At 39.6% G+C, this 26,162-nt stretch overlaps 1 protein-coding gene across 1 annotated transcript in view; it reads right to left on the minus strand.

Moving 5' to 3' along the window:
* Positions 1-26,162, minus strand: part of WWC2 (WW and C2 domain containing 2) — a 244,050-nt gene that overhangs the window by 22,325 nt on the left and 195,563 nt on the right. The window contains exons 16-22 of the mRNA XM_089669642.1: positions 25,258-25,416; positions 16,569-16,687; positions 10,783-10,975; positions 8,561-8,725; positions 5,363-5,455; positions 3,155-3,397; positions 251-378 (exon numbers count right to left, since the gene is read on the minus strand). Coding sequence (XP_089525768.1) covers positions 251-378; positions 3,155-3,397; positions 5,363-5,455; positions 8,561-8,725; positions 10,783-10,975; positions 16,569-16,687; positions 25,258-25,416 — 1,100 coding nt within the window. The remainder of the gene's footprint in view (positions 1-250; positions 379-3,154; positions 3,398-5,362; positions 5,456-8,560; positions 8,726-10,782; positions 10,976-16,568; positions 16,688-25,257; positions 25,417-26,162) is intronic.

The raw sequence follows: 26,162 nt of genomic DNA on the forward strand, positions 1-26,162 counted from the left end.
TAATTTCCTTTTCTGTAGACAACAGGGAATGGGTATCCACCTTTCCCACATTCCCCGGAAAGCTTTGAGAGAAAGACAAGTCCTGGTAGCATAGGAATCTGTAGATGGACAAATATGTTACCATTTCCTTTTCTCTTGGAATATCTGCATGGCCTAGTTCACTGGTAAAGTGTATGATCCTCTGGACACAGGTGGGAAGAGGAGAGTTCCACTTTTAGTGCTGCAATTCTGTGTGAAGTTTCTGACTCACCTGAAAGATTGTACTTGTAGAGGCACTTTCTGGCTCTGCTCCCGCAGTCTGCACACATCCTTGGAGGCTTTTCTCATTAATTTTTCAGCACTAAGTCCTTGCTTTTGTTCCTCCTTTGATTGTTCAGCCTTCAGACAATAAAAACCACAATTTGTCATTTACTTCTGAGGCACCATTTGCTAGGATGCATTACATAACTTCAATTAGGGGGTTATTCTTTTGTTGGGTAACTAATTTATAGGCAGGTCACATTGAGCTAAAGAGCAGGAAACATATCATTGCGTAATAAGGCACACATTTTTGCTTTCTTGAACCCTTTTTTTACCCCTGCAAATATTTTTTGCTTACGCAACCACTTTATCCACTGATGACTGCCTATAAGTCTGATCAAATAAACAATCAGGCATCTTATATTCCACCTAGTGACAGCATTATTGATATACTAACTGACGCACTAATTCTTCTATTCTGACTAGGGTCTGCTTTTAAAAGGAATATCACTGCAAGTTTAAATATGACTGAGTTAAACCAATCCCCCCACCCAAAAAAACAGCTTGAGCTGAACTCAGGGATAAACAAATATTGTCTAAACAAGAGCCTTGTGAATTCTTACTTGAATCTTGGTATGCTTCTGTTCTAGATCTGTGCAGTAATCCAGAGTGAAACTCTTCTAATAAAGACCAGTCACTGCTCCTCTGTCTCCTTGTGCAGGGCTGATGGCTGGGTGATCCTTCTGGGTCCCTCTCACACCTCTGCTCTATGCACAGACTATGTGCAGTACAGTGGTGCTGTAAGCACTACTTTAAAACGAAATAGCTGGCCTTGCAAAGGCATTTCCTGCTCACAACATGGATATCCTTTGCGGTTATTGAGGAATATATATAAAGTTTTAGTGCCTGCAATTAAGCTTTAACTTGTGAGTAGTAATCATTGAAGATTAGTAGTGTTCTAAAGGAGAGCACACCATATATAAAATCCAAAATTTATTAAATGCATCTAAAAACACACAGTTATAAACAACATGCATCTCCATTAACCACTTGCCTACTGGGCAATTATACCCCCTTCCTGCCCAGGCCAATTTTCAGCTCTCAGCGCTATTGCACTTTTAATGACAATTGCACGGTCATGCAACACTGTACCCATATTACATTTATATCATGTTTTCACACCAATAGAGCTTTCTTTTGGCGGTATTTAATCGCCGCTGGGTGTTTTATTTTTGCGATATGAACAAAAAAAGAGCAAAAAATAAAAAAAAAAAGAAGTTTTTCTTTGTTTCTGTTATAAAATTTTGCAAATAGGTAATTTTTCTCCTTCACTGATGTGCGTTGATGAGGCTGCACTGATAGGCAGCACTGCTGGGCACTAATGAGGCGGCACTGATAGGAGGCACTGCTGGGCAGCACAGGTGGGTGGCACTGCAGGGCACAGGTGGGTGGCACTGTAGGGCACAGGTGGGTGGCACTGATCATCAGTGCCCTGATGATCAGTGCCGAACCCTTCGCTGACAATTCCCAGTCCTTTGAAGTACTTTCCTCATGCTGTGACAGTGTGAGGAAAGTGCAGCCGATAACTGGCAACACTTTCCTCATGCTGTGACAGTGTGAGGAAAGTGCAGCTGAAAACTGGCAACTGCATTTACCCGGTGATCTGCTGTGTCATTGGACACAGCTGATCACGTTGGTAAAAGGCCGCCGTGATTGGCCGTTTACCATATCACATGATTAGCTGTGTTCGTAGGACACAGCGATCACCGGCGGCTCTGGGTACGCGCCGCTGGGGGCGTGCAGGGGTGTGTGTTCTGGAATGACGTCCATGGACGTCGTCCCAGGATTAAACAACTGCGCTGTAGCCGTCCTTCGGGTATAGTGCGGTTGGGAACAGGTTAATATACTCATAATCACCATATAAAAAATGGGTCAAAGGTGGGACTCAATAAATGGTATATCTTCAATTCACAGTTTGTTTTATCACCTTACTGATGCACAGAAAACCATTATAGTAATGTGTAGTCATAATGCAATCACAGTAAATTCTACACTATAGAAAGGTATTATACTTGCAGGAATGATCTGCAGATATTATATAATATATTAGAACATATCCATGTGTGATAGATAAGACAGCTTGGGGTAGATTTACTAAAACTAGAGTGCAAAGTCTGGTACAGCTGTGCATGGTAGCCAATCAGTTTCTAACTTCAGCTTGTTCAATTAAGCTTTGCATAGAAACCAATCAGCTTCCAGGTTTTTTTGTCAGAGCTTCACCAGATTTTGCACTCTCCAGTTTTAATAAACCAATCCTGCAATGTCAGAACAGCGCATCAACATTTGGCTCATCTTTCTTTGAGTAATAAGTTTGGGTATCGATTCATGTAAGCTGAAGTACATCCTCACATGCACAGTGTATCAATTTTTATCACAGGTGTTGTGAGAAAGATTAACCCATGCACGCATAGCTGAAATCTCCTCATTCACATATATATGCTCCAATATACAGACTGCAATCTTGCATCCGATCAAACCGATACAGTCATTGTATAGTTCCAAAGCTGAGATTGATGAATTGTACAGTGACTGTCCCACCTGTATAGCTGAGTGCAAACTACATTTTGTTTAGTCAGGGTACACCATCATACCATACTCTATTGTTAAAAGGAAACTAAAAAAAAAAAAAAAAACTAGAAGCCAACACACTGAGCCTCACGTATTAAAGTACTTGGCACTGTGTCAGTCTTTGTCATCCCACAGCAATCAAAAATCACCTTCCCCAATATGGAAAAATAAAATGGAAAATATGACTGGCTGCTTTAGAGCAACAGATCCTGCCTGAAACAAGAAGGTAGTTTGCTAACTGATTTTTCCTGTAATGCTGTCACTGTTCATAGCAAGATATTATTACCTTTTTTTCTGCTTGTTTCAGCAACTTCTGGAAGCGTTCATCCTCCAGGACATATGGTGGTAGTTCAGTCTCCCCATTGGCTTTCATCTCCTCTAATCTTTGCTTTAAGTCTCTTAGGGACTGTAGCTCATCATTAAGTCGGCTCTGTCTAGTCCTCGATGCTTGCAGATCCAGCTCCAAGTCTAAAGAGGTTCTTTCGCGACATTCATGCATTGCTCTTCGTGTCATTGTCGGACATACAGGCTAATAATAGGCATGCAATGCACCATTAAAGGAAATAATGAAAATGAACATTATATCACTATTTCATGTACTTTGCTATATATGTGAAGACTCTTGACTCACTAAGAATGACTGTTATAAACGCTAAATATGAATTGTACCATGCTCCCCATAAGTAAAATGTATGAGGTCATATTCTGTATTTTCTTCTTTTACATTGCACAAATGTCACAAAAGAATAGCATTAAAAAAATGAAATCCACATATTGTTAATGGTAAACTTGGCAATATAATCCAATAGATAAGATTTTCCCAACAATGAATAAATGTTTCAAAAAATAAATTTTGATGGGCTGTCTATTGCTCTGTCAGTGATTCAAAAATGAGGTATTATTAAATAATCCTGATCAGAAACACAAAATTGCCAACACAACAAAAAGTAAACATGTGTACATCACCACCTGCTCTTTAATATATTTATAGGAAAAATCCTCACTGTAATGGTTATCTTTTCTTGACTCTGGTATTCCTCAAATTACCAAGTAGCAGGAGTAAGGCTGGCCATACATGGGTAGTTTCTTTCTGTTCAGCCAGTGGGTTTAATTAAAAAAACAAAAAAAAAAACAAAAAAAAACAAACACAGATTCCTCCATCTACACAAATGAGGTAAATGGTGGACTACCCCACAGGGACATTGTAGTCTGACAGCAGCACCTTCCTCTCTCAGAATACCCTGATCAGTGGCTGCAGCTGCTGATTGTTAGAAAATTTTCCAATATGTCCTTCTGACTTCTGTTGGGTGGGGGTGACCACACCAAACGCTGCTGGACCAGCCAAGTTCTGATAAGTGTATGGCCAGCTTAGGGGGACTGAGATCTGTATGCAGTGCGTGCACCAGGCTGGAGGTGAGATAAACATTACAAAGTAGATTTTATCAGATTTAATTTGGAGTGAGCATTGGTGGCTAGGTGTACACTTTTGTATGTGGGGAAATGCGGGTAAATTGTACACCTTCCTTCACCTGCAGGCAAAACACGCTGCTCTTTAGCAGACACGCAGAGTGCCAATAATTCTTAATGACACCACCCCGGGTATCTGAAAAAGCAGTACATTTTCAGGGGCATAAAACTGCAGTGTAAAAACCATGCGGTTTATGTGCAGGTGTGCTTTTGAAAAGGTGCTGGGACATTTTCCAAAATTGAAAGGGCTGCTGTGCCTGCCCAAAAGCGGCACACAGGGAACGCTTAGAAATGAACATAGCCTCAAACAGGTTTTTGTTCACCATGCAGCATCATTTCCACTTGCAGTCAAATTTGAGAAAAGCCCACTATTTTTATTTGTTCCCATTCACACAGCACACCTAAAAAACAAAATAAAAAAAAACATATTTCTTATGTTCCAGATGATTCTTATGAGATGATGTCATGACTTACTGCAAGCAAGTTCACTTGATCTGTCCCAATAGAAAGGATTAGGGACAGGGACTGCTCCCTTTCAGTAACATACAACAGAGAAGCCCAGCTTGTAAATATTTAACCATTTGTAAGGAGAAACAGTGATAACATCTAATTTACAACTGATGAGATGAGATCTGCTAGCACAGTACAGACAGGGTCAGTTATAGCAATCTAAAGTCCCCAGTCCCCCCATAAACAAAGAGAACTAAGCAGTATTTTTTCAGCACTGCAGTTTCCAGAAAAGAGCATCTAAACAGGGTAAACGTTTTTATTAATGTTGTGCTTTGTGAAAAGGAAGATGTAAGTAAAAATACACACTATATAAATAAGGGACAATGCAAAGCTTTCATTGTTGTGACAATCTTAAACGGTTTCTTATCAAAGTCTATGCAGGTGTTGTAGATTGTTGGTACTTTGTGACAGCCATCATTTTTGAATTTACATCAGCAGATATTCTAGGAACAATAATTTTCATGTTGCTACATACTTGTATGTTTAGCACTTGTAAAATAAATTACTTGATACATACCCTCTTTACTCGCAGACTGCGTCGTTCTGTTGCATTCCTTACAAAAGGAGACTTCTTAGCAAGAGTTGAACTGTCACTGTCACTACGATTCAACTGTAAAAGATATGCTAGTTATAAAAAAGATGATGAAAAAGGTGCATTTAAAGTCCATCTATAGCATCTAGTTTCTATTCTCTGAGAGATAAACATTTTTAGTACAAGTTAAAGCATATAAAAATCAAACAATATACGTTTTATATATTGCACTCCTTAGATGTGGTGGCTGCATTAGTTCACTTTTTTTTTTCTTTATTATCACCTGGTAACCCTACAAATAATGCATTTTTTGTCTCTGGGTGGCTACCCTCACTCCTCCACTGTATCTATAGAGAGACCTATGGATGACATTCATACTGGACTTTGTCTTTCTTTGTTCATCTCCATCATATTGGGATGGGTATATTAGAAATTTACAAAAGAAAGATAACATCCAGGTCAACTCATAGGAAGTGGTGAGTACACTTGCATTTCTGACCAGAACAACTATTTTTTGTACTTGCTGAATGGAAAGTACTTTGTACTTGACAATGGCAGTCAGGGTGCCATTGTCTAGCCTGTAGAGGTCTGTGCGTCCCTCCATGGATATGACTCCCCAGACCATCACTGACCCACCACTAAAACGGTCATGCTGAATGATGTTACAGGCAGCATAACATTCTCTGACACATGTGCTCAGGGTGAACGTGACCTCATCTGTGGAAAGCAAAGGGCGCCAGTGGCGGACCTGCCAATTCTCATGTTCAGTGGCAAATGTCAATCGAGCTCTATGGTGCTGGGCAGTGAGCACAGGGACCACTAGAGGACGTCAGGCCCTCAGGCCACCCTCATGAAGTCTGTTTCTGATTGTTTGGTCAGACATTCACACCAGTGGTCTAATGGAGGTCATTTTGTAGGGTTCTGGCAGTGCTCATCCTGTTCTTCCTTGCACAAAGGAGCAGATACCGGTCCTGCTGATGGGTTAAGGACCTTCTACCGCCCTATCCAGCTCTCCTAGAGTAACTGCCTGTCTCGTGGAATCTCCTCCATGCTCTTGAGACTGTGCTGGGAGACACAGCAAACCTTCTGGCAATAGCACATGTTGATGTGCCATCCTGGAGGAGTTGATATGCCTGTGCAAACTCTAGGTATTGCCTCATGCTGCCAGTAGTGACACTGATCCTAGCCAAATGCAAAACTAGTGAAAAACCATCAGAAAAGATGATGAGTAGGGAAAAAATGTCAGTGGCCTCCACCTGTAAAACCATTCCTGTTTTAGGGGTTGTCTCATTGCTGTCTAGCTAGAACACTTGTTGGCAATTTCATTAACACCGAAGCAGCTGAAACTGATTAACAACCCCCTCTGCTACTTAACGGACCAGATCAATATCCCAGGAGTTTGACGTGATGCTATACTGATAAAAAGTGTTCCTTTAATTTTTTTGAGCAGTGTACAATTTATACCAAAAAACAGTGACTGATATGGTTAATGATCTTGGACAGCTATTATTTTGAATACTGTGAACTGTATGTGCTCCTGTTATGGAGGCTCTCAAAATTTATAGAGTTAGGACTGTAGATAAAACTGGGGTGATGTGGCGTGGCCTCTGCAGCTTACGCATGTATTTTCAAATGTGTGCAAACAAAACCCCTAGTTTTAACATGTACTGTTAGACAGGACGATTCAGTTTGTTGTGGGCTGGCTGGTAAGTTGAGCTGGGAATTTTTCTTTGTTGTTGTTTGGCACTTTTCCTCATGTTGAGAGGCCAACAGGCCAGGGTTGCAGGGGTACGTCTATGGACAACAAAATCACACTGCATCACACCAAGTAGCAAAGGACCCTTCCGCAAAGTGGCATTGCAGCTGAGCTGCATTTAAATGAACACGCACCATTGACAGGAATGTTATTTTCATTGTGACACGATTCAGTGCAATGCAAGTTACATATGAAATAATCAAATTAGTGTGAACCATGCAATCTGTATGTACACATAGGCACACTCTCAACCAAGGGTGTAAATATATTGGAAAGTTAAATAATTGGCCAACCTTGCCATAACATGCTTCCCCTGTTTTCTAAACAGCCGCCCCACCTTCTGGTCTCCTGAAGTTACCCTCTTGCTTGTAGCTAATGCACTGAGCAGTATAGTCCTACATTCCATCACACTGTAGATATACTGTGCATTATGCAATTCCGCAAGTGTGATATTAGGATTGTAACAGGAATTAGTTGTCCATAGCAGTGACACCAGCAAACGCATACAGAAAACACCGGTTTGCTTTCTGTCCATCTAAAATTCACTTCCAGATGAGAAGGAAAAATCACCCTACAGGGTTAATATCGCCACTGCATTTCAAGCAAAGGGTGTGACTTCATTCAGGTAGAGATAATGTTGTTTTTGGCAAGAATTCAACTTTTAATGCAAGACTTAAAGACACTAGGGTCAGCTTACACAAGAAAAGAGCAAATGAGGATTTCTGAACGATGTCTCTGCGTAGGACTGGATGAAAGGCCAAGATGCTGATCTGATTCTTTAAAATGGCCTGAGATTATCTGGTGATATTTGATATCGGAAGCATAAATAATGGAGATGCCAGATTTAACCATGAACATGATATAGAATATACAGGATGCGCAGTGACCTCTAATGACCTAGAAAATGTGCCAAGTGTAAATGAACAGGATATAATTCTCTTCTCTAGTTATCTGATGGTCATTTCAAAAGTGGTCAAGTTCCAGGAGCACAGAACATGGTAAATGAAATGCTCAAATGTTCTTTCATCCATTCAGTATTTTATTAATGTTATATAAATACTGATAATAGTACAATCTTGCCTTTTCTGTGAAATATTTTCTACATATGCACATCTTCTATAAGAACTACTAAACAAATATATATATATATATATATATATATATATATATACACACACCCACACACTCAATCATATTAGTGTTATATGCACTTCTTCATTTGATTTATATTTGGCTGTATACAATCCACATCATGTGATTTAGCGCTGCCCCTATACTAGCCATACGTTTATACAGATTGTCAGAATATAAGGCAAACTGCTTTTTTTTTAATGTTTTGACTGCTGAAAGCACGTTTTTTCCTAGGATTTATAAACGCAAACCATGCATTCTTCTTTGTAAGGTGCTCTTATAAGAAGACCACTTACCCTACAAATATACTGGTTTTTCTCTCCTGGGGAGAATGTCTGTGACCGTACGATCATGCTGTTTCTAACGAATGGTCGCTGTCTTCCGCTAAGACTACTTCTGTCCTTTGGTCGCACTGAAATATTTTCATGAACGGTTTCTTCTGTATTTGTTTCTTTGTCGACCTTCAGTTCAAGAACAAACATGAAAGGTAACATTGAGACATTATAATTTTAAAGTGACATTAAATTGTATTTTTAAAAAAAATATATATTCAGGTATGTATTCCTAATTCAGAAATGACCTATTGCCCCCTCCAAATTTCTTTTTCTTTTTGCTGCTGTGACCCAAAATTCCTGTTAGAGGGTGGCTACATTTATTTGCCATGGCCCACTGTATGTAGGAACATAGCTACTCTCTCTTGCCCAATCCCAAGATGGCCTAGGAATATGAGATTTGTAGTGTGCATAGAGCAGTGCACATTACAGTAACTAACTAGCACTGCTCTTTCCAAATAAATGGAAGTGAAGGAGAAAAGGAGAGGTTCAGGAGCTCACAAAGCATGTTGCAAGGAGTCAGAAAACACAGTAAAAAATAACGTAATAAAAAAATAGATGACAGAGCCATTAAGTAAACATGTATAGATTATTTTTGGAGAATAAGGATATCATTAAGTATCTCTGTCACCTGTGCCTTCCAACACCCAGTGTAGTGATTTGTGTGCCAGCCCCATACTCAAAGTAAGGATGAGCTAAATTTGAATTGTTTGCTCTCAGGCCATGTTGACTGTGTCATCTAAGTGAACACAATCTTAAAAGCAGTATTAGAACCAAAAGCAAACATTATATTGCAGCTTACTAATTCTTAGATGGGATAGCTGTATTAGTTTTCTTTTTTAGGCTTTTCATCTGGTGATTCAGCCAGCAGTTTTTAAGAAGTTCAAACTCTCCAGCAGAATGTATCAGTTTACACGGATGAGACAAACCAAAAAGGAAAAAGCAAAACAGTTTTCTATAACCGATTATAAAGTGTGACCTGGAGTTTGCCTTCAATTTGTTATTGTATTCAAATCTGCTAATATATTCAACGCTCCCATTCTTCCAGACTGACAATGCTGTCTGCTGTGTCCTGTGCTCATTTCTCCAGAATGCTGTCGGACTAATACAGGTGGTGTGCTACTGGCCAGATCACCAGGTGAAAACAGAGAGGAAAAGCCAAAGAAAAGAAAACTGATGGAGCCACTACATGTAAATGATTGGTATATTGCAATATATTACATTTATGGATTTGGGTTTTCGCTCCTCAAATATTGTACTTGTATTGCATTTGTGGTGAAATGTTTCTTAATATTACCAGAAGACTTTAGAGGATAACCATGTAAAAAATAATGCAAAAAAGTCAATGTATTATAATACCAAGCAGAGTAAAATAGAGCAGATTGATTCCCACAAAGTCATACTTGTACCTCCATGAAGGATACACACATAGGTAAAATTGGTTTGTTTTCTCAATAAATTATACTTCATATGATTTAACTATCTATTAATATGGAGAGAACTTATGAAAAAAATGAATAGTTTTAGAAGACACTGGTAATAAATGTACATTGAATGCCTAATTAGGATGAGTGATAAGTCATTTAGTAAATAGGGTTTATCGGTTCTATTAAGCTGGCCACACAACCATTTCAACCAGCTTCCAGTCACAAAAAGCACCAAACATCTCAATGCTTCACATCACGTGAAATATTCCTTTAATCACTCGAGTGCACGTCTAGTTAACAATAGACATTTATCAGTACCTTCAGTATTGCTTGAAGGTGTATAATAATATCTAACCTCTTTAACTTTTGTTCATTGACCTAATTCATGTTAATATTTATGTCCCATAGCTGCATACCCTGTAGTTACTTCATACAACTTTATATCTGAGATCTTGCTAAGGAGTTGCCCTGCTTTTCCATTTAGCAAAAGGGGGGCTCTTAAAAAAAACCCAAAGATGGAGAAATAAGGAAAGCAGTGATCTCTGTTGAACTGACCTGTATGATCTCATTCTGCACTACCATTGGAGTGTCTTTCACCTACAAATAGTGCAAAGTAAAAATCATTGTGTATGGGGGTGGGGGCTTCTATAAGGGAATCTGTGTGTTAGCTATCATAATTTACAGTAACTAATTCGGGGGATTTACAACCAACGACAGCAGGTGCGGACATATATATTTGTGGACTATGATGCCATTTACCAGTGTTGGCAGTTCAGCAGCAGGAAGTGGAGTAGAGGTAGGATCCCAGCTGTTTGTTTCATCGTAAGATTCTGTCTGGGGCTCTTCTGGGTCAGTAGATAATTGCAATGAGGAAGAGTAATACTCATTCATATGTTTTGTGGGCCCAGGTTCATCAAGAGTATCAAATGCCTCTTCTCCCTGTAGTTCCAACCTAAGGCCAAGAGAAGATTACAGAATAAAGTAGAACGGTTTCATCCTTTTCAATTTTCACAATTAATAAATGAGTGAACAGAAAATTAACTGCATTGATTCACCAAGCCAAGTAACTGTAAAACAAAAAAGGAGCTTGTACTCACTGTGTAAAATTTAGCAATACATAGCCACCAACCAGATTGTTGATATCAGATACACCAGAAAATTATTTCTGAGTCGTGATTAGTTACTGAACTTTGTTCATAAACTCTGCTTCGTAAATTGTATAGGCTTATCCATATTCTGGATTGAACCCCACCTCTGAAATGGGGACATTGTCTGAGCTATATCCTTTTTGTAAACGTTAGGTTAAAATGTAGCAATCACCCATGTAATATTTGTAACTACAGGTCAAACTGTGATCTTCTGAAAAATAAAACAAATATCTACTAAGCTGAACCTGGGTAGAATTTCAAAAGCTTTGAATACACACAGTATCCTGATCAACCATATTGATTAGGATATAGTGTTCTAATAGAATACAAAGAAAGAAGAATGTCCTACTTTTGTCATGCGCTTAATGAGTATGTTAATGAATTAATGGTAATTAGTCATGAAAAATAAACCAATAACAAGCTGTCCATTTAAAATTTTTAAACATCAATATACCCAGACCAATACAAGGCAAAGTTAGTCAAGGTGAATAAAAGAATGGCGACAAAGATGTTGTTTTGTTCATGTTAGTTTTGTGCACTGTTGACAAATATTAATGCAGGATATGAATTCAGAAAAAAATTAAAAAAGGAAATTGTAAATTTTTTGTAGGAATGAATGAGGGTACAGAGTATATGTGCAGGCCAGGGTAGGAATGTATATACACACACAGATATCTATGTCTCATATACAGCAGGTAAATTAAGTACTGTACACGTCACCATTTTTCTAGGTAAATACATTTCTAAAGGTGCTATTGCCATGAAATTTCCACCACATGTCGGTAACAACTCATACAATCCATACACACGAAGAAACCAAAACAAATAAGTTCAGAAAATAAGTTATGTGTAATAAAATTGAATGACACAGGGAAAAAGTATTGAACACATGAAGAAAAGGAGGTGCAAAAAGGCATGGAAAGCCAAGACACCAGCTGACATCTATCAGTAATTAGAAAGCAATCCTGCCCCTTGTCAGTGTAAATTAATATCAGCTGGTTCAGTCTCAACTGATGGCCTATAAAAAGGTGTCTCATTACCAGGGTATCACACAAGAAACATCTCACGATGGGTAAAAGCAAAGAGCTCTCTCAAGATCTTTGCAACCTTATTGTTGCAAAACATACTGATGGCATTGGTTACAGAGGGATTTCTAAACTTCTGAATGTTCCAGTGAGCACTGTTGGGGCCATAATCCAGAAGCAGAAAGAACATCATTTTACCATACACCGGCCATGACCAGGTGCTCGTCGCAAGATTTCTGACAGAGGAGTGAAAAGGATTATCAGAAGTATTGTCCAAGAGCCAAGGACCACTTGAGGAGAGCTTCAGAAGGACATGGAATTAGCAGGTAGAATTGTTTCAAAGAAAACAATAAGTAATGCACTCAACCACCATGGCTTGTATGCACACTCACCACGAAAGACTCAAATGTCTGAAGAAAAAGCATGTTGAAGCTGGATTAAAGTTTGCTGCATAACATTTAGACAAGCTTGTGAAACAATGGGAGAACATTGTCTGGTCAGATGAGACTATGGATGCCATTATACACACCATGTTCAGAGGTCAAATAGCATTGCACATCACCCTGAAAACACCATGCCAACAGTGAAGTTTGGAGGTGGGATGGTGTGCAACTGACTTTCAACATAAGGTCCTGGCAAACTTGAAGGAAGGATGAATGTAAAAATGTACCAAGACATTCTTGATAAAAATCTGCTGCCATCTACCATGACGATGAAGATGAAACAAAGGTGGACATTTCAGCAAGACAATGATCCCAAACAAAAAGCCAAGGAAATTCCTAATTGGTTTCAAAGAAAGAAAATAAAGCTGCTAGAATGGCCTAGCCAATCACCTGAGTTGAATCCAATAGAATATCTATGGAAAGAACTAAAGATCACAGTTCATAGAAGAGGTCCATGGAATCTTCATGATTTGAAGACTGTTTGTGTGGAAGAATGGGCTAAAAACACACCTGAGCAATGCACGCGACTAGTTTCTCAATACAGGAGGCGTCTTGAAGCTGGCATTACCAACAAAGGATTTTGTCCGAAGTATTAAATACATTTCAGTTAGCGTGTTCAATACTTTTTCCCTGTCATTTTATTACACATGTGGTGAAAATGTGGTGAAATTTTCATGGCAATAGCACCTTTAGAAAACAAATGGTGATGTGATCAGTACTTACTTTACCCGCTGTATGCATACATATACAGTACACTGTACATAAAGCTAGCAAAGCTCACTGTAAACAAAGCACGATTTTATATCTAGAACCCATCCTTTTGCTTGACTGGGGTGATCATGTTACATACTGTGTAATTTATTTGACGTAACTGTTGATGTTGATAAAAAATAGCTTTTTGTGTAAATATAAAAATTGGCAATAAAATAAAAAAAATTATAAAAACAAAAATTGATAAAAAGTGTTCTGCAGCTTTTTTTTTTTCTAAAGTAGATCCTGAAATAAACATAGGGGACTCCTGCACACTCCAAAGAGTATCTCGTTAGCCAGTGCTAAATCATTGAGCTATATATAGCTACATATAGACACACTCCTAAACCTTGTTAACAGCCTTCCCAGAAGAGATGAAGCTGTTTTAGCAATAGTGTGTGTGTATGTATCTATATATATATATATATATACACACATATACACACACACACATATATATATATATATATATATATATATACACATACACAGTTGCAAGAAAAAGTATGTGAACCCCTTGGGATTATGTGGAGTTTTGCATGAATTGGACATAAAATGTGCTCTGAACGTCATCTAAGTCACAACAATAGAAGAACACAGTCTGCTGAACATAATACTACACAAACATTAGATGTTGCCATGGTTTAATTGCACATAACATGTAAACATATATATACACATACACACCATTACCAAATTTTTTTTAGGAGTGCGTCTATGGGAATGTTTGACCATTCTTCCAGAAGCACATGTGTGAGGTCAGGCACTGATGCCAGATGAGAAGACCTGGCTCGCAGTCTCTGCTCTAATTCATCCCAAAGGTGTTCTATTTCGTTGAGGTCAGGACTTTGTGCTGGCCGGTCAAGTTCATCCACCCCAAACTCGCTCGTCCATGTCTTTATGGACTTTTCTTTGTGCACTCGTGCGCAGTCATGTTGGAACAGGAGGGGCCATCCCCAAACTGTTCCCACAAAGTTTGGAGCTTGAAATTGTCCAAAATGTCTTGGTATGCTGATGCCTTAAGAGTTCCCTTCACTAGAACTAAGGAGCCAAGCCCAACCCCTGAAAAACAACTCCACACCATAATCCCCCCACCACCAAACCTTACACTTGGCACAATGCCATCAGGTAAGTACCATTCTCCTGGAAACCGCCAAACCCAGACACGTCCATCGGATTGCCAGAAAGAGAAGCGTGATTCATCACTCCAGAGAATGCGTCTCCACTGCTCTAGAGTCCAGTGGTGGCATGCATTACACCACTACATCCGACCCTTTGCATTGCACTTGGTGATATAAGGCTTGGATGCGGCTGCTCGGCCATGGAAACCCATTCCATGAAGCTCTCTATGCACTGTTGTTGTGCTAATCTGAAGGCAACACAAAGTTTGGAGGTCTTTAGCTATTGACTCTGCAGACAGTTGGCGATGTCTGCACACTGTGTGCTTCAGCATGTGCTGACCCCGCTCTGTAGTTTTACGTGGTCTACCACTTCGTAGCTGAGTTTCTGTTGTTCCCAGTTGCTTCCAATTTGTTATAATAACACTAACAGTTGACCATGAAATATTTAGTAGCAAGGAAATTTCACAGATGGACTGATTGTACAGGTGGCAACTTATCACAGTACCGTGCTTGAATTCACTCCTGAGAAGTGAATCAGGAATTCACTCCTGATTCACTTCTCTCAACTGTTTGCAGAAGCAGTCAGCATACCCAGGTGCTTGATTTTATACACCTGTGGCCATGGAGGGGATTGAAACACCTGAATCCAATGATTTGGGCGGGGGTGTATATCCTTGTTTTACAAATAAAGATCTGAAGCAAAATGCACCCACTGCACAAGATTCCCAGAGAAGTATGGTTTTTCTAAAGAGGGAGTGTCTTGGACTAGGTCACTTACAGACCATTTACCGTGATCTACCAGTGAGCCAAATTAATATGAGAATACGTGCACGTGGAAGTAAGACACTGACACTTCGCAGTTTGCCAACTTCCTAAAATTCTGTTTTATTGAGGAACTAACAGTATCATTTATAGGGCATATGATGCAGGCAAAGCATATACATTGATTGGGTGAAAAGTCCACTGGGTTTCTGCGTGTTCGTCCATCCGTGTTGATATCAAGAGCAAGAAACAGAATGTAGCAAGACTATAAAATTGTCATTTTACTGATCATCTAATAAAATGTGGACTGTCTATCACAATCCACTACAGGAGCACAGAGGAAGCACTTTCTGACACTCATCTCTGATTGAAACTTTGTATTTGGCACTCACGAGGAAGGGAAGATGGTGTGTATAAATATCAGGTGGCACTATTAAGGTGTATTTCTACCTTTTCAGTGAAATTAAAATAACATTTACTTTATATTTGTCCCCTGTTAATATTTACATAGCAAAAAATGTTAGGTTAAGGAGGAGGCTGGGAAGTTATGTCTGCTACTGAAACTACATTTCTTTGTTTTGTGTTGGCAAATCTTCATTATCTGTTGTAAACTAGATGTGAACTCTGTTCATCCTAATAATGGGTAAGTATCTCAAGGCTTGTGTGGTAGATTGCGCGTTGAAGAATTTTTTTAAACCAATCTCTCCCTAAAGTATCCTCATAGTATATTGTTCAGCAAGTTATTCTAAATAATTCAAGCTGCCAACTAGAAAGGTAAGAATCATTTTAACATTTTTGTTTTAGGCAAGTAGTGTGAATGGGAACGCAACATTTAGAAGGGTTTCTCAAATTTGACTGGAAGGTGGAAATACACTTTAAGCTTTGTAAACATCAGGGTTTTGTCAACAAAGGAGACCAGAATAGCCTGGAAAATCTGTTTAGAGCTCCGCCTGCTGACAACATATAAAATTACAAAATTTTCTTAGGAAGTATTCTATATTTAGTGAATGGTATTTTTAGACCATAATAAGTAATGAAAACAATATATACAATATCAGTACACATTCCCATATATTGAACTCCAGGCACTTCAACCAATGCCTGGCAAAACACAATTAGATTTATCATTTCACATCACCTGGAGAGCCATACGTTGTGCTCTTATAAGGCTAAACTTCATCACTGTATTACAGACTAGTTGTGACCTTTCACAGTTTTCTGAGACGGCATTGAACATACAAACAGCATATGTTTTACAGATGGCCTATGAAATGTGCCTGAACACTGATGACTTACCATTCCTCTCCCAAACATGTCTGCTCCTGATCATCCTCATCTGCTTCTACCTGGGCTAATTCACGCTTCACTGCTTCCAGCTCTGCAGATGTCCTCACAAGCAATGCTGACACAGCATCCTGCAATAAAACAGGAGATAAAGCCTGTCAGCAGCTGATCATGAAAGGGAAATCAGACAGGGAGATAGAGCAATTTTAACTACAACTCACTAATCTTTAATTGAAGTTCTGTTTGACTTCTGTCATCTTGTATCAGCCATTGTAGCAGGAATGAAACAGTATACACCCTCTGAAAATAAAACCAGCTACTTTTCAGAAGTCAGGCTATACTTTTACACTCCTTCTTCAAAGGCAGATGTAAGGAGACAGGAGTCACTTGTTCTCTTCTGGGAGGCTGAAAAGTTACAGACACAAAGTAATTTCTGATCCTTGAAAAATGCTCATTTCATGCAAAGCAAGAAAAAAGATTTACATATTACTGTGATTATAAAGAACCAGTCTGGTGTGACAGATCAGAAGGAAAAAGGAATAATTATTATTCTAATTACAATAAAATAGTTGACCATCGCAACCCAATTTTTAGCTATTTTCATAAAGCAGATTCTTACAATGTTATTTTAATGTCTTTTTATCAGATGTTCTCCCCCCTCCCCATCTATATTTATTATTATCGTTGCAAAACTAGTCATTGCTTAATTTGAAAGTCAAACATGTTTTTGTTAGTCTTTGATTTACTAACCTAATCTTAGAACCTTTTAATAAAACTTTTTATTGCTGTTTGTGTCCCTGTTTACTCCTCAATTCCTGGATATTTGACATGTTCAACAAAGCAGGAAGTGTGGGAAAATCTCCCCACTTTTCATATATATGATGGCTAGAAGAGAACAGGAAGTGAGGGGAAATATCCTCATTAACTACACAAGCCATAAACATATTTTTCAATAGGGAGATGCTAAAACCTTTTATTATATTTTCATTTCTATTTGCATCCCAATGAGTGACATTTCCCTTATCTTCCAAACATCTGTCACTTGGGCATGAAAGAACAGGAATAGGAAAGAGATTTCTAACTGTATGTGGGAACATAGAGCACATGTAAAATCTGACAGAAAGGATTCTTCAAAGAGCTATAACTATCTCCCACCCTCTCAAAAATGAATAATAACGTATTGGCTAGTCACTTGCACTCCTGAGGATTTAACCCCCTTATTGACCAGGACTCTTGTTACTCGCTGCTGCACTAATTCAACTGATAATTGCGCGGTCATGCAATGCTGTACCCAAACGAAATTTATGTCCTTTTTTTCACACAAATACAGCTTTCTTTCGGTGGTATTTGATCACCTGTGCGCTTTTTATTTTTCACACTATAAACAAAAAAAAAGACCACAAATTTTGAAGAAAAACAATATTTTTTACTTTCAGCTATAAAAAAATATATAGTAAACTCAAAGTTAGTTATAAATTCAGGCCAAAATGTATTCTGCTACGTTTTTGGTAAAAAAAAATATCCCAATAAGTGTATATTGATTGCTTTGTGTGAAAGTTATAGTGTCTACAAACTATGGTATAGATCAGTGGTGGGCAACCTTTTTTTTCAACTGAGCCAAATCTCGCCAAAACCACGATTGAAATTTATTTTGAGAGCCACATTTTTAAAACTGAAAATACATCCCTAATATAGTAATTCATCCCCCATAGTAATTCATCCCCCATATAGTAATTCATCCCCCACGTAGTAATTCATCACCCACATAGTAATTCATCCCCCATGTAGTAATTCATCCCCCATAGTAATTCATCCCCCATATAGTAATTCATCCCCCATATAGTAATTCATCCCCCCTATAGTAATTCATCCCCCCTATAGTAATTCATTCCCCATATTGTGTCAATTCATTTACCTTTGCTCCGCGCGTTCCTCTCGCCGTGTTCCCGCGCCGTTCCGGTCTTCAGGGCGGACTGTGAGAGGAGAGGAGTTCGTCACGCTGCCCCGCCTACATCCTGACAGCCAATGTTTGCCACGCTCCGCGGGCCGGATTAAAAGGTCCGCCGGGCCGTAGTTTGCCCATTGCTGGGCTAGCTGCAGAGTCCTGACTTTTGGGGCGGCCGCCCGAGAGGAGGGAGGGGAGCGGGCGCCCGGCACACAGAAGAGCCGCAGCAAAGGTGAAAAAGAGCCGCATGCGGCTCTGGAGCCGCGGGTTGCCGACACCCGGTATAGATACTGCAATTTACGCCATTTTTTTGCTATACAGCGCTGCGCTAGTTTAATGGACAATTGCGCAGTCATGCAATACGATACATAAATGAAATTTATGTCTTTTTTTTCACACAAATAGAGCTTTCTTTTGGTGGTATTTGATCACCTATGCACTTTTTATTTTTGGCGCTATAAACAAAAACATTTAAGAAAATTTTTTTTTTTAAAAACAATATTTTCTCATTTCAGTCATAAAAAATATCCAAAAAAACTAAAATGTCACCATAAATTTAGGCCAAAATGTATTCTGTTACATGTTTATGGTTAAAAAAATCCCAGTAAGTGTATATCTATTGTTTTGTGTGAAAGTTATGGCATCTACAAAACTTTGGTATAGATAATGGAATTTACACAGCTTTTACTTTCTGACTGCCCATCACATTTCTTGAGGTGCTAAAATACCAGTAGAGTATAAACACCCTTAAATTACCTTTTTTTGGAAAGTAGACACCCTATCTATCTGGTAGCTATCTGCTGAGAGGCATATTGAGTCCATGGAAGATTTATTTTTTTTCAGTTTCTGGAAAATTACAAAAACATTTTTTTTTTTTTTACACAAAGTTGTCATTTAAATGATTTATTTCTCGCACAAGCCATGGGTATGTGTGGAATTACACCCCAAAATACATTCTGCTACTTCTACTGAGTATGGGGATACAACATGTGTGAGAGTTTTTTTGGGAGCCTAGCCACATACAGGAGCCTGAAATCCAATGACCACTTTGAAAGCCTGAAGGTGCGTAACTTACTCATTACCTATCACAGTTTTGAAGGCCCAGACATGCCAGGATAGCACCAAACCCCCCAAATGATCAATTTCTGGAAAGTAGACACCCCAAGGAATTTAAAAAGGGGCATGGTGAGTATTTTGCAGATCTCATTTTTTCTCACAAGGTTTTGAAATCTAAAAAAAGAATAGATATGTTTTTGTTTTTTTTCTTCATTTTCCAAAAACTTGTGGCAACAAATGAGATCTGCAAAATACTTACCATGCTTTTATCAAATTCCTTGGGGTGTCTACTTTCAAAAAAGGGGTCATTTAGGGGGGGTTAGGTGCTATCCTGACATTTCAGGGCCTCCGAAACTGTGATAGGTAGTTAGGAAGTGTAATGAGGAAATAAAGCCCTTTAAAAGCCTGAAGGTGCTTATTGGATTTTGGGGTCCTGTACTTGTCTAGACTGCCAAAACGTCTCTCACATGTGGTACCACCATACTCAGGAGAAGTAGCAGAATGTATTTTGGGGAGTAATTCCACATATACCCATGGCATGTGTGAGCAATAAATCATTTAAGTGACAATTTTGTGTAAAAAAAAAAAGAAATTCTTCTATTGATTCAACATGCCTCTCAGCAAATAGCTTGGGGTGTCTACGTTCCAAAAAGGGGTCGTTTCGGGGGGTGGGGGCGTTTTATGCCCAGCATTAGAAGTTTATGCCACACATCACTCACTCTTCTAACCACCTGAAGATCAAGCCTTTTTGTTCACATGAAAAAAATCTGTATTTTTTGCTAGGAAATTAATTTAAACCCCCAAACATTATATATTTTTTTAAAGCAGACACCCTAGTGAATAAAATGGTTAGTACAACAATCTTTTATAGCACATAGTACTCGCGCAGCGATTTTTCAAAAGCAAATTTTTTTTACAAAATACACTTTTTTTACTTTTAATGCACAAAAACACAATATATTGGCCAATTATTTGGTAAACTATAAAAGATGATGGTATGCCAATTAAATAGATACCAAACATGACATGCTTTAAAACTGCGCATGCCCGTGCAATGGCGACAAACTGCATACATTTTTTATATCCATAGGCAATGCTTTCAAAGCTACCATTTTAGATTTACAGAGGAGGTCTAGTGTTAGAATTACTGCCCTTGATCTGACATTACATGTGAAGTATCACCATGATTGCACAACCGCTGTTTACATACCGCCACAGGGTCAATGCTTGTGCACACAGGTGTGCGTGCATGGGAGGGGCGAGTTTTTTTTAAAATTATATTTACACTGTAATTTTCTTTTTTTTTTTTTTTTAGATCACTTTTAATGCTTTCACAGGGAATGCAAATATCCCCTATAACTTCAATGGGCATTGTCATATATTCTTTTTTCAGAAATCTTGGGTCTATCAGACTCTAGATATCTCTTCTTCCCTTACATTATCTAATCAAACCAAAATCAGTGTGATCAGATGCTTTCCCAATTTAAAAATGGCGCTGTATATATCCTGCAAAACTCAAGTGATGAAATGCTCGTAGCTTCTAATTTCTTAGGCTATAGAGATGATTGGCATCACTCTGGTCTCCAATCAGCTCTATGGTCAGCTAGCAGAAACACCGGCTGCATTCTCAGGTTCCCCCAATGGCACGGGACTCCCCGAGAAGGCCGTGGAAGGCAGTGTGGGAGGGGGGGCATCATCTCCCGCTGCTTATAAAAGCAATCCTGCAGCTAATTAACCACTTGGATTGCTTTTATATGAAAGCCGATCGCCGGCTGAAAAAAAAATGATACCAGGATGATGCTTGCAGCTGTAGGAATCATATCATCCTGCTATAACTAAAGTCCAGTGATGTACCAGTACGTCGCTAATCCTTGTTGGGTGTATATGCTATGTTCTTTTTTTTTTTTTTAATGTAGCCTGTGGGATGAATGAAAAAAAAAAAGAAATCTCTTCCAGAAAAAGTGTGTGGTATGCCCACCATTAGAATATACCGCTCTGCTTCCACCCACTTCTAATGGTGGGCACACATTAGGTCACACTTTGCCACATGCACCAGTTCCAAGATTGAACAAATGTCTAAATAGTGGCATGCTTGAATAAAAATTGTCCACGTATAAGTGGTACCCCATTTGGAAAAAGGATGACACCAAGCCCAAAACTATCTTGTCACTGCTCCCCATGTAGTCTGGGCATCCAGTGGGCTCCACGTGACTATCTTTTCCCTCGTAAATCCAAACTTATAAGTATAGCCTGTTGTCCCCTCACAGGTCTTCTACATCTTGACCCCATATCTGACCCACTTGCTGGGGAGAAATGGTTTGAATGCAAGGCGGACAGAAAAATTAATCAGGGACTCATCAACGCAGATTTTTTGCTGGGGAGTATAGACATCTGCAAATTTTTGGTTAAGGTGATTTGCGAGGAGCTGAATTTTGTGGAGCCGGTCAAATTCAGGGTATCCCCGAGGACGACAGAGTGTATTGTCATTGAAATGCATAAAACGCATTATACTCTCATATCTATGCCTGGCCATGGCAGCAGAGAACACGGCATATGATGAATCAGGTCTGTGGACCAATACAACCGCAATTTATTTATTTTTTAGCAATGTCCATGTTGAGAGTTAGGCCCAAAACAAAAGGAAATTAGGAAACCGTAATGAGTTTCCATGCAACTGGTCTGGAAAGGTTTGAATTTGGGTTGGTGGCGATAAATTGTTGTGCATATAAATTGCTTTGATCCATAATCAACGCATACAGATATTCCGTGAAAACCGGCTCCAAAAATCAAGGGGAGTAGTTAAATTTGCTATTTCCATCTGAATTCCGGGTTTGGCAGTGAATGGGGGAAGTACAGGGGCTGCAGAATTTGTGGGCTGTCAACTGGGATTTGCAAGCACATCTGGAAGGATACTAGGAGTTCTATGGGCCTGTGTGCGATTTCTTGGTGGCTGCGGGACAATATTTGTGCTCGCCACCGCACCGGCTTGTACTGAACTTATGGGACTCGCCACGTCACCAAGTCATACTGCAGTGCTGGTATTATTATTATACAGGATTTATATGGCGCCAACAGTTTCCTCAGTGCTTTACAGTATAACGGGAGACAATACAGCAACAATACAGTTCAATACAAGAGGGTTAGGAGGGACCTGATCTTGGGAGCTTACAATCTAAGAGATATGTGAAAGACCAAGATGTAATAGACCGCTGGTGCTCGCCACTTCACCAAAAGGTAGCGAGGCACTAGTACTGGCACTCTGCTGCATATGTGAGTCATCAAAATTTACCGGCAAGTGCTAACAGAGATCAGGCCTGATTCTGCGAACACTGCAGTTTTGTGTGAAATGTATCAAGTAACAGTGACCTACTGACACTGTACTTGCTGGGGGAGAAAGGGGGGGGGGGTAAGCGTAGGGGCTAAACGCAGGTGCTGGCAGGTACCAGGGCTGATCCCGCTAACGCTGTGTTTTTGGGGACGCTATACTAATGTGAACGCTGGTATAGTGCTGATCTGATCAAAGATATTGATCCGTTCAGACACTATACTAGCAATGGAGGATTATTGTGTATGAGCGTGTTCCAGGCAATCAAGGGGTTAAATGTGATGACTGGTGTACTGATGGGCAATCTGACGCATCATTTTTCATAAATTTCGGACAAAATGTATTCTGCGACATGTCTTTGCTAAAAAAAAAAAAAAACTCAATACGTGTAAATTAATTAAAGATACTGGGATTTTTTTCTAATAATAATAATAGCGGCTATCAGCGACTTATGGCAGTGACCAGCGAATTATGGCGGGACTGCGGCGGACATTTTGACACTGGGGGGGGAACTGACTTGGGGTCACTGACATCCCCAGTGACACCAATACAGTGATCAGTGCAAAAAAAAAAACACACTGACACTGTACTAATGGCACTGGGGAGGAAGGGGTTAACTTTTTTATTTAATGAAAGGGTTAACTGTGTGAGGGGAGTGTTTAACTAGGGGGCGGGGTGTGTGCTTCACAGGAACACACTGAGATAAACTCTGCTCTCAGGATCAGTGTGTTAGGAACGGACAGGGAGCAGAGCTGCAGTGTGAACACTGCAGCCGTGCTCCCTGTCAGTGATTGCCGGTAATCGCTGGGACCCGGCGGGTAATGACCGGCCGGGACCCGGTGATTGACAGCCGCGGCCACTTCCCGTTTTGCGAAATGACATTTTAAAATGTGATTTTGCACAGCCGTGCCGCCCTGCCACCATTTTAATACAGTGGCTGGTCGGCAAGTGGCTAGAGTAGAATTAAACCCTGTTTGGTAGTGAGCTGCACGAGGAAGCAGTGCATCTTCCAACATCAGGATCCAGTCTTTTCTGTGCACTGGCTCAAATTCACTCATGACCATACACAGTGTTTATATTCATATGTACTGTAGTTGACATGCATTGGACACTTGCTGTAACCCAACTATTGCCAATAGCCATCACAAAATTAAACAGGGCTAGGAGCCAACAACTGGAGATCACGGATATTGGAGAGGGATTGCCTGACAGAACAATATCGTCTATGTTTTGCACAGAAAGTACTGATCTCAGCCCTTTACAGTCAAGGAGAAGAAAACATACTGCTACACAGTGCCAAAGCACTTTCAACCATTGCAGAAAAAAAAAACAAAAAAAAAAACCTACTCTTGGTCACAAAAAATTAAACTAAGTTAAATGCAGTTAAAAAGGATGTTCATACATTAGCTTTCAAGAACAGGTTCTCTCTGCTCCCAAAAGATAACACAGATCAACTTCCTCAAATGGAAGAGACATTCTTGCTAGATCTCCATCAAGGGGAAATGCAATCAAGGAGGTGAGAATTTTATGGCCAACAGCTTATAGTCCACAAAATAAAGTTGGCCATACACAGAGCAAGTTTCTGTATCCAAACAAATGCAGCCACTGTTCAGGTTATTCTGACAGCCATGGGTGCATGCTGTCTGTATGCAAGTATGGAAGGGGGTATTGATAGATTTATTATGTTCAGCTTGCAGGGCTGAATGAGTGAAAACTTACAGTGCATGGCCAGTGTTAAAACAGAACTGTAGATGAACCTTATAGTGTCCGCTATGCAGACATTGAGACCATGTACAGATTCATGTATCAAGTACAAAGATTTCTGGAAGGTGGGGGGGCTAGGGGTGCTGTGGCTTGGACGGAATGGAATGTGGTATAATTGCAGAATTTTTAGTGCTGTACTCATTAAAGCACCCTTTCCCTTGTCACCTTGTTCTACTCCCAGAGCCCCCAAACACTCATTTTGACTTTCTAAAACGGTTTTAAAAAACAAAAAATTTACACTACTCTCTCTTCCTCATGCAACTTAGGCCTGGCAATTGTATCCTCATTCACAAATGCTGTACTGTAGGAGGCAGGGCCTTGGGTTCTGCAATATGGCGGGCTGTGGAACCAGGTCAGAGAAAGGTAAATACAGAAAGCGTATAGTGCTTCCTTTAAAGTGGGTTTGGTTTGAGGCCACTTTTATTAGGCAAGGGTGCAGGCAACTAGGCAAGGACTTGCCCTGGTCAAAGAAATCAGGCACCAATGTCAAAGTGATAATTAATCAGAGTACACATAGTTGACTTTTATGGCACAAGACCTGGCACAAAGTGGTACATGCCTGGCTGTGTAATTCTTTGTAGTGTAAACCTATACCATTATTCACATCTTACCATATTCACTGCAGCAGCCTGTGTCTCTCTGGCCTCTAATACTGACTTTTCTGGGAGCACCTTTTGATGAGTTATGTGCCGGCAGGGCATCAAAGTGTGCCATCTTGTATATGCTCCATTTGTAAAAGACAAGTCTGCTAAACTGATCTGGATACCAGCCTGTAATGAAGAAAAAATATGGCGTATTTACTTTCTTGCATTCCACCTCCCTTAAACAGTCATTTGGTAAAAGGCTCATTCAGCACATTGAGATTTATTTTTTTCCAATGTTTCATATGATTTCACCAACACCACCTACAGTGCCTGTCTACTAGAGTCCACTGGGTCTAGAGTCTGCACAAGTCAAAAAGAATAAATTCTTCCTGTTAAGGAAGCAGAGAACCTGTAGAAATCAACATGCAGCACTGCCATGTGACAGTTGTACTAAGTGGTGCTTTATGTCCTATAGCAGAACACAGTCCTTTCCACTGAGCTCTAGTCCAAACAGTCCCTATTACACACATGCTACTTTTCCACCTGAACTAGACTGTGCCTGTCTGCTTAGTCTTCATATACCAACTCACATCATTCAGTGTTCAATGGAATGAAGTGTTAAAGGGTCACATGTCAGCAACTTATCCTCCTCAAAGTTTCCAGTGATGAGATTTTTGCACCTGAATCCCAAAGGCTGCCCATTTGCTACAGCAATGTACAAGGTTCCTCACATTCCATGATTTAGCAATAATTGTACTTTGCAGACAAATGAGCAGGATCGAGACTTCATGGCAGAAGACCCTTTGGGATATGTCTCTACCAACTGTTCTCGCTTCTAGATGTAATGTATACTAATAGGCTTATTGACTAAAACCATGAGAAGCCTATACAAACCCCATGCAGACAGGTCCTTCATACACAGTAAAGAAAAA

The sequence above is a fragment of the Staurois parvus genome, unplaced genomic scaffold, assembly GCF_062004578.1.
Source record: "Staurois parvus isolate SC_StPar_1 unplaced genomic scaffold, SC_StPar_1.0 ptg000080l, whole genome shotgun sequence".
Classification (NCBI taxonomy): Eukaryota; Metazoa; Chordata; class Amphibia; order Anura; family Ranidae; genus Staurois; species Staurois parvus.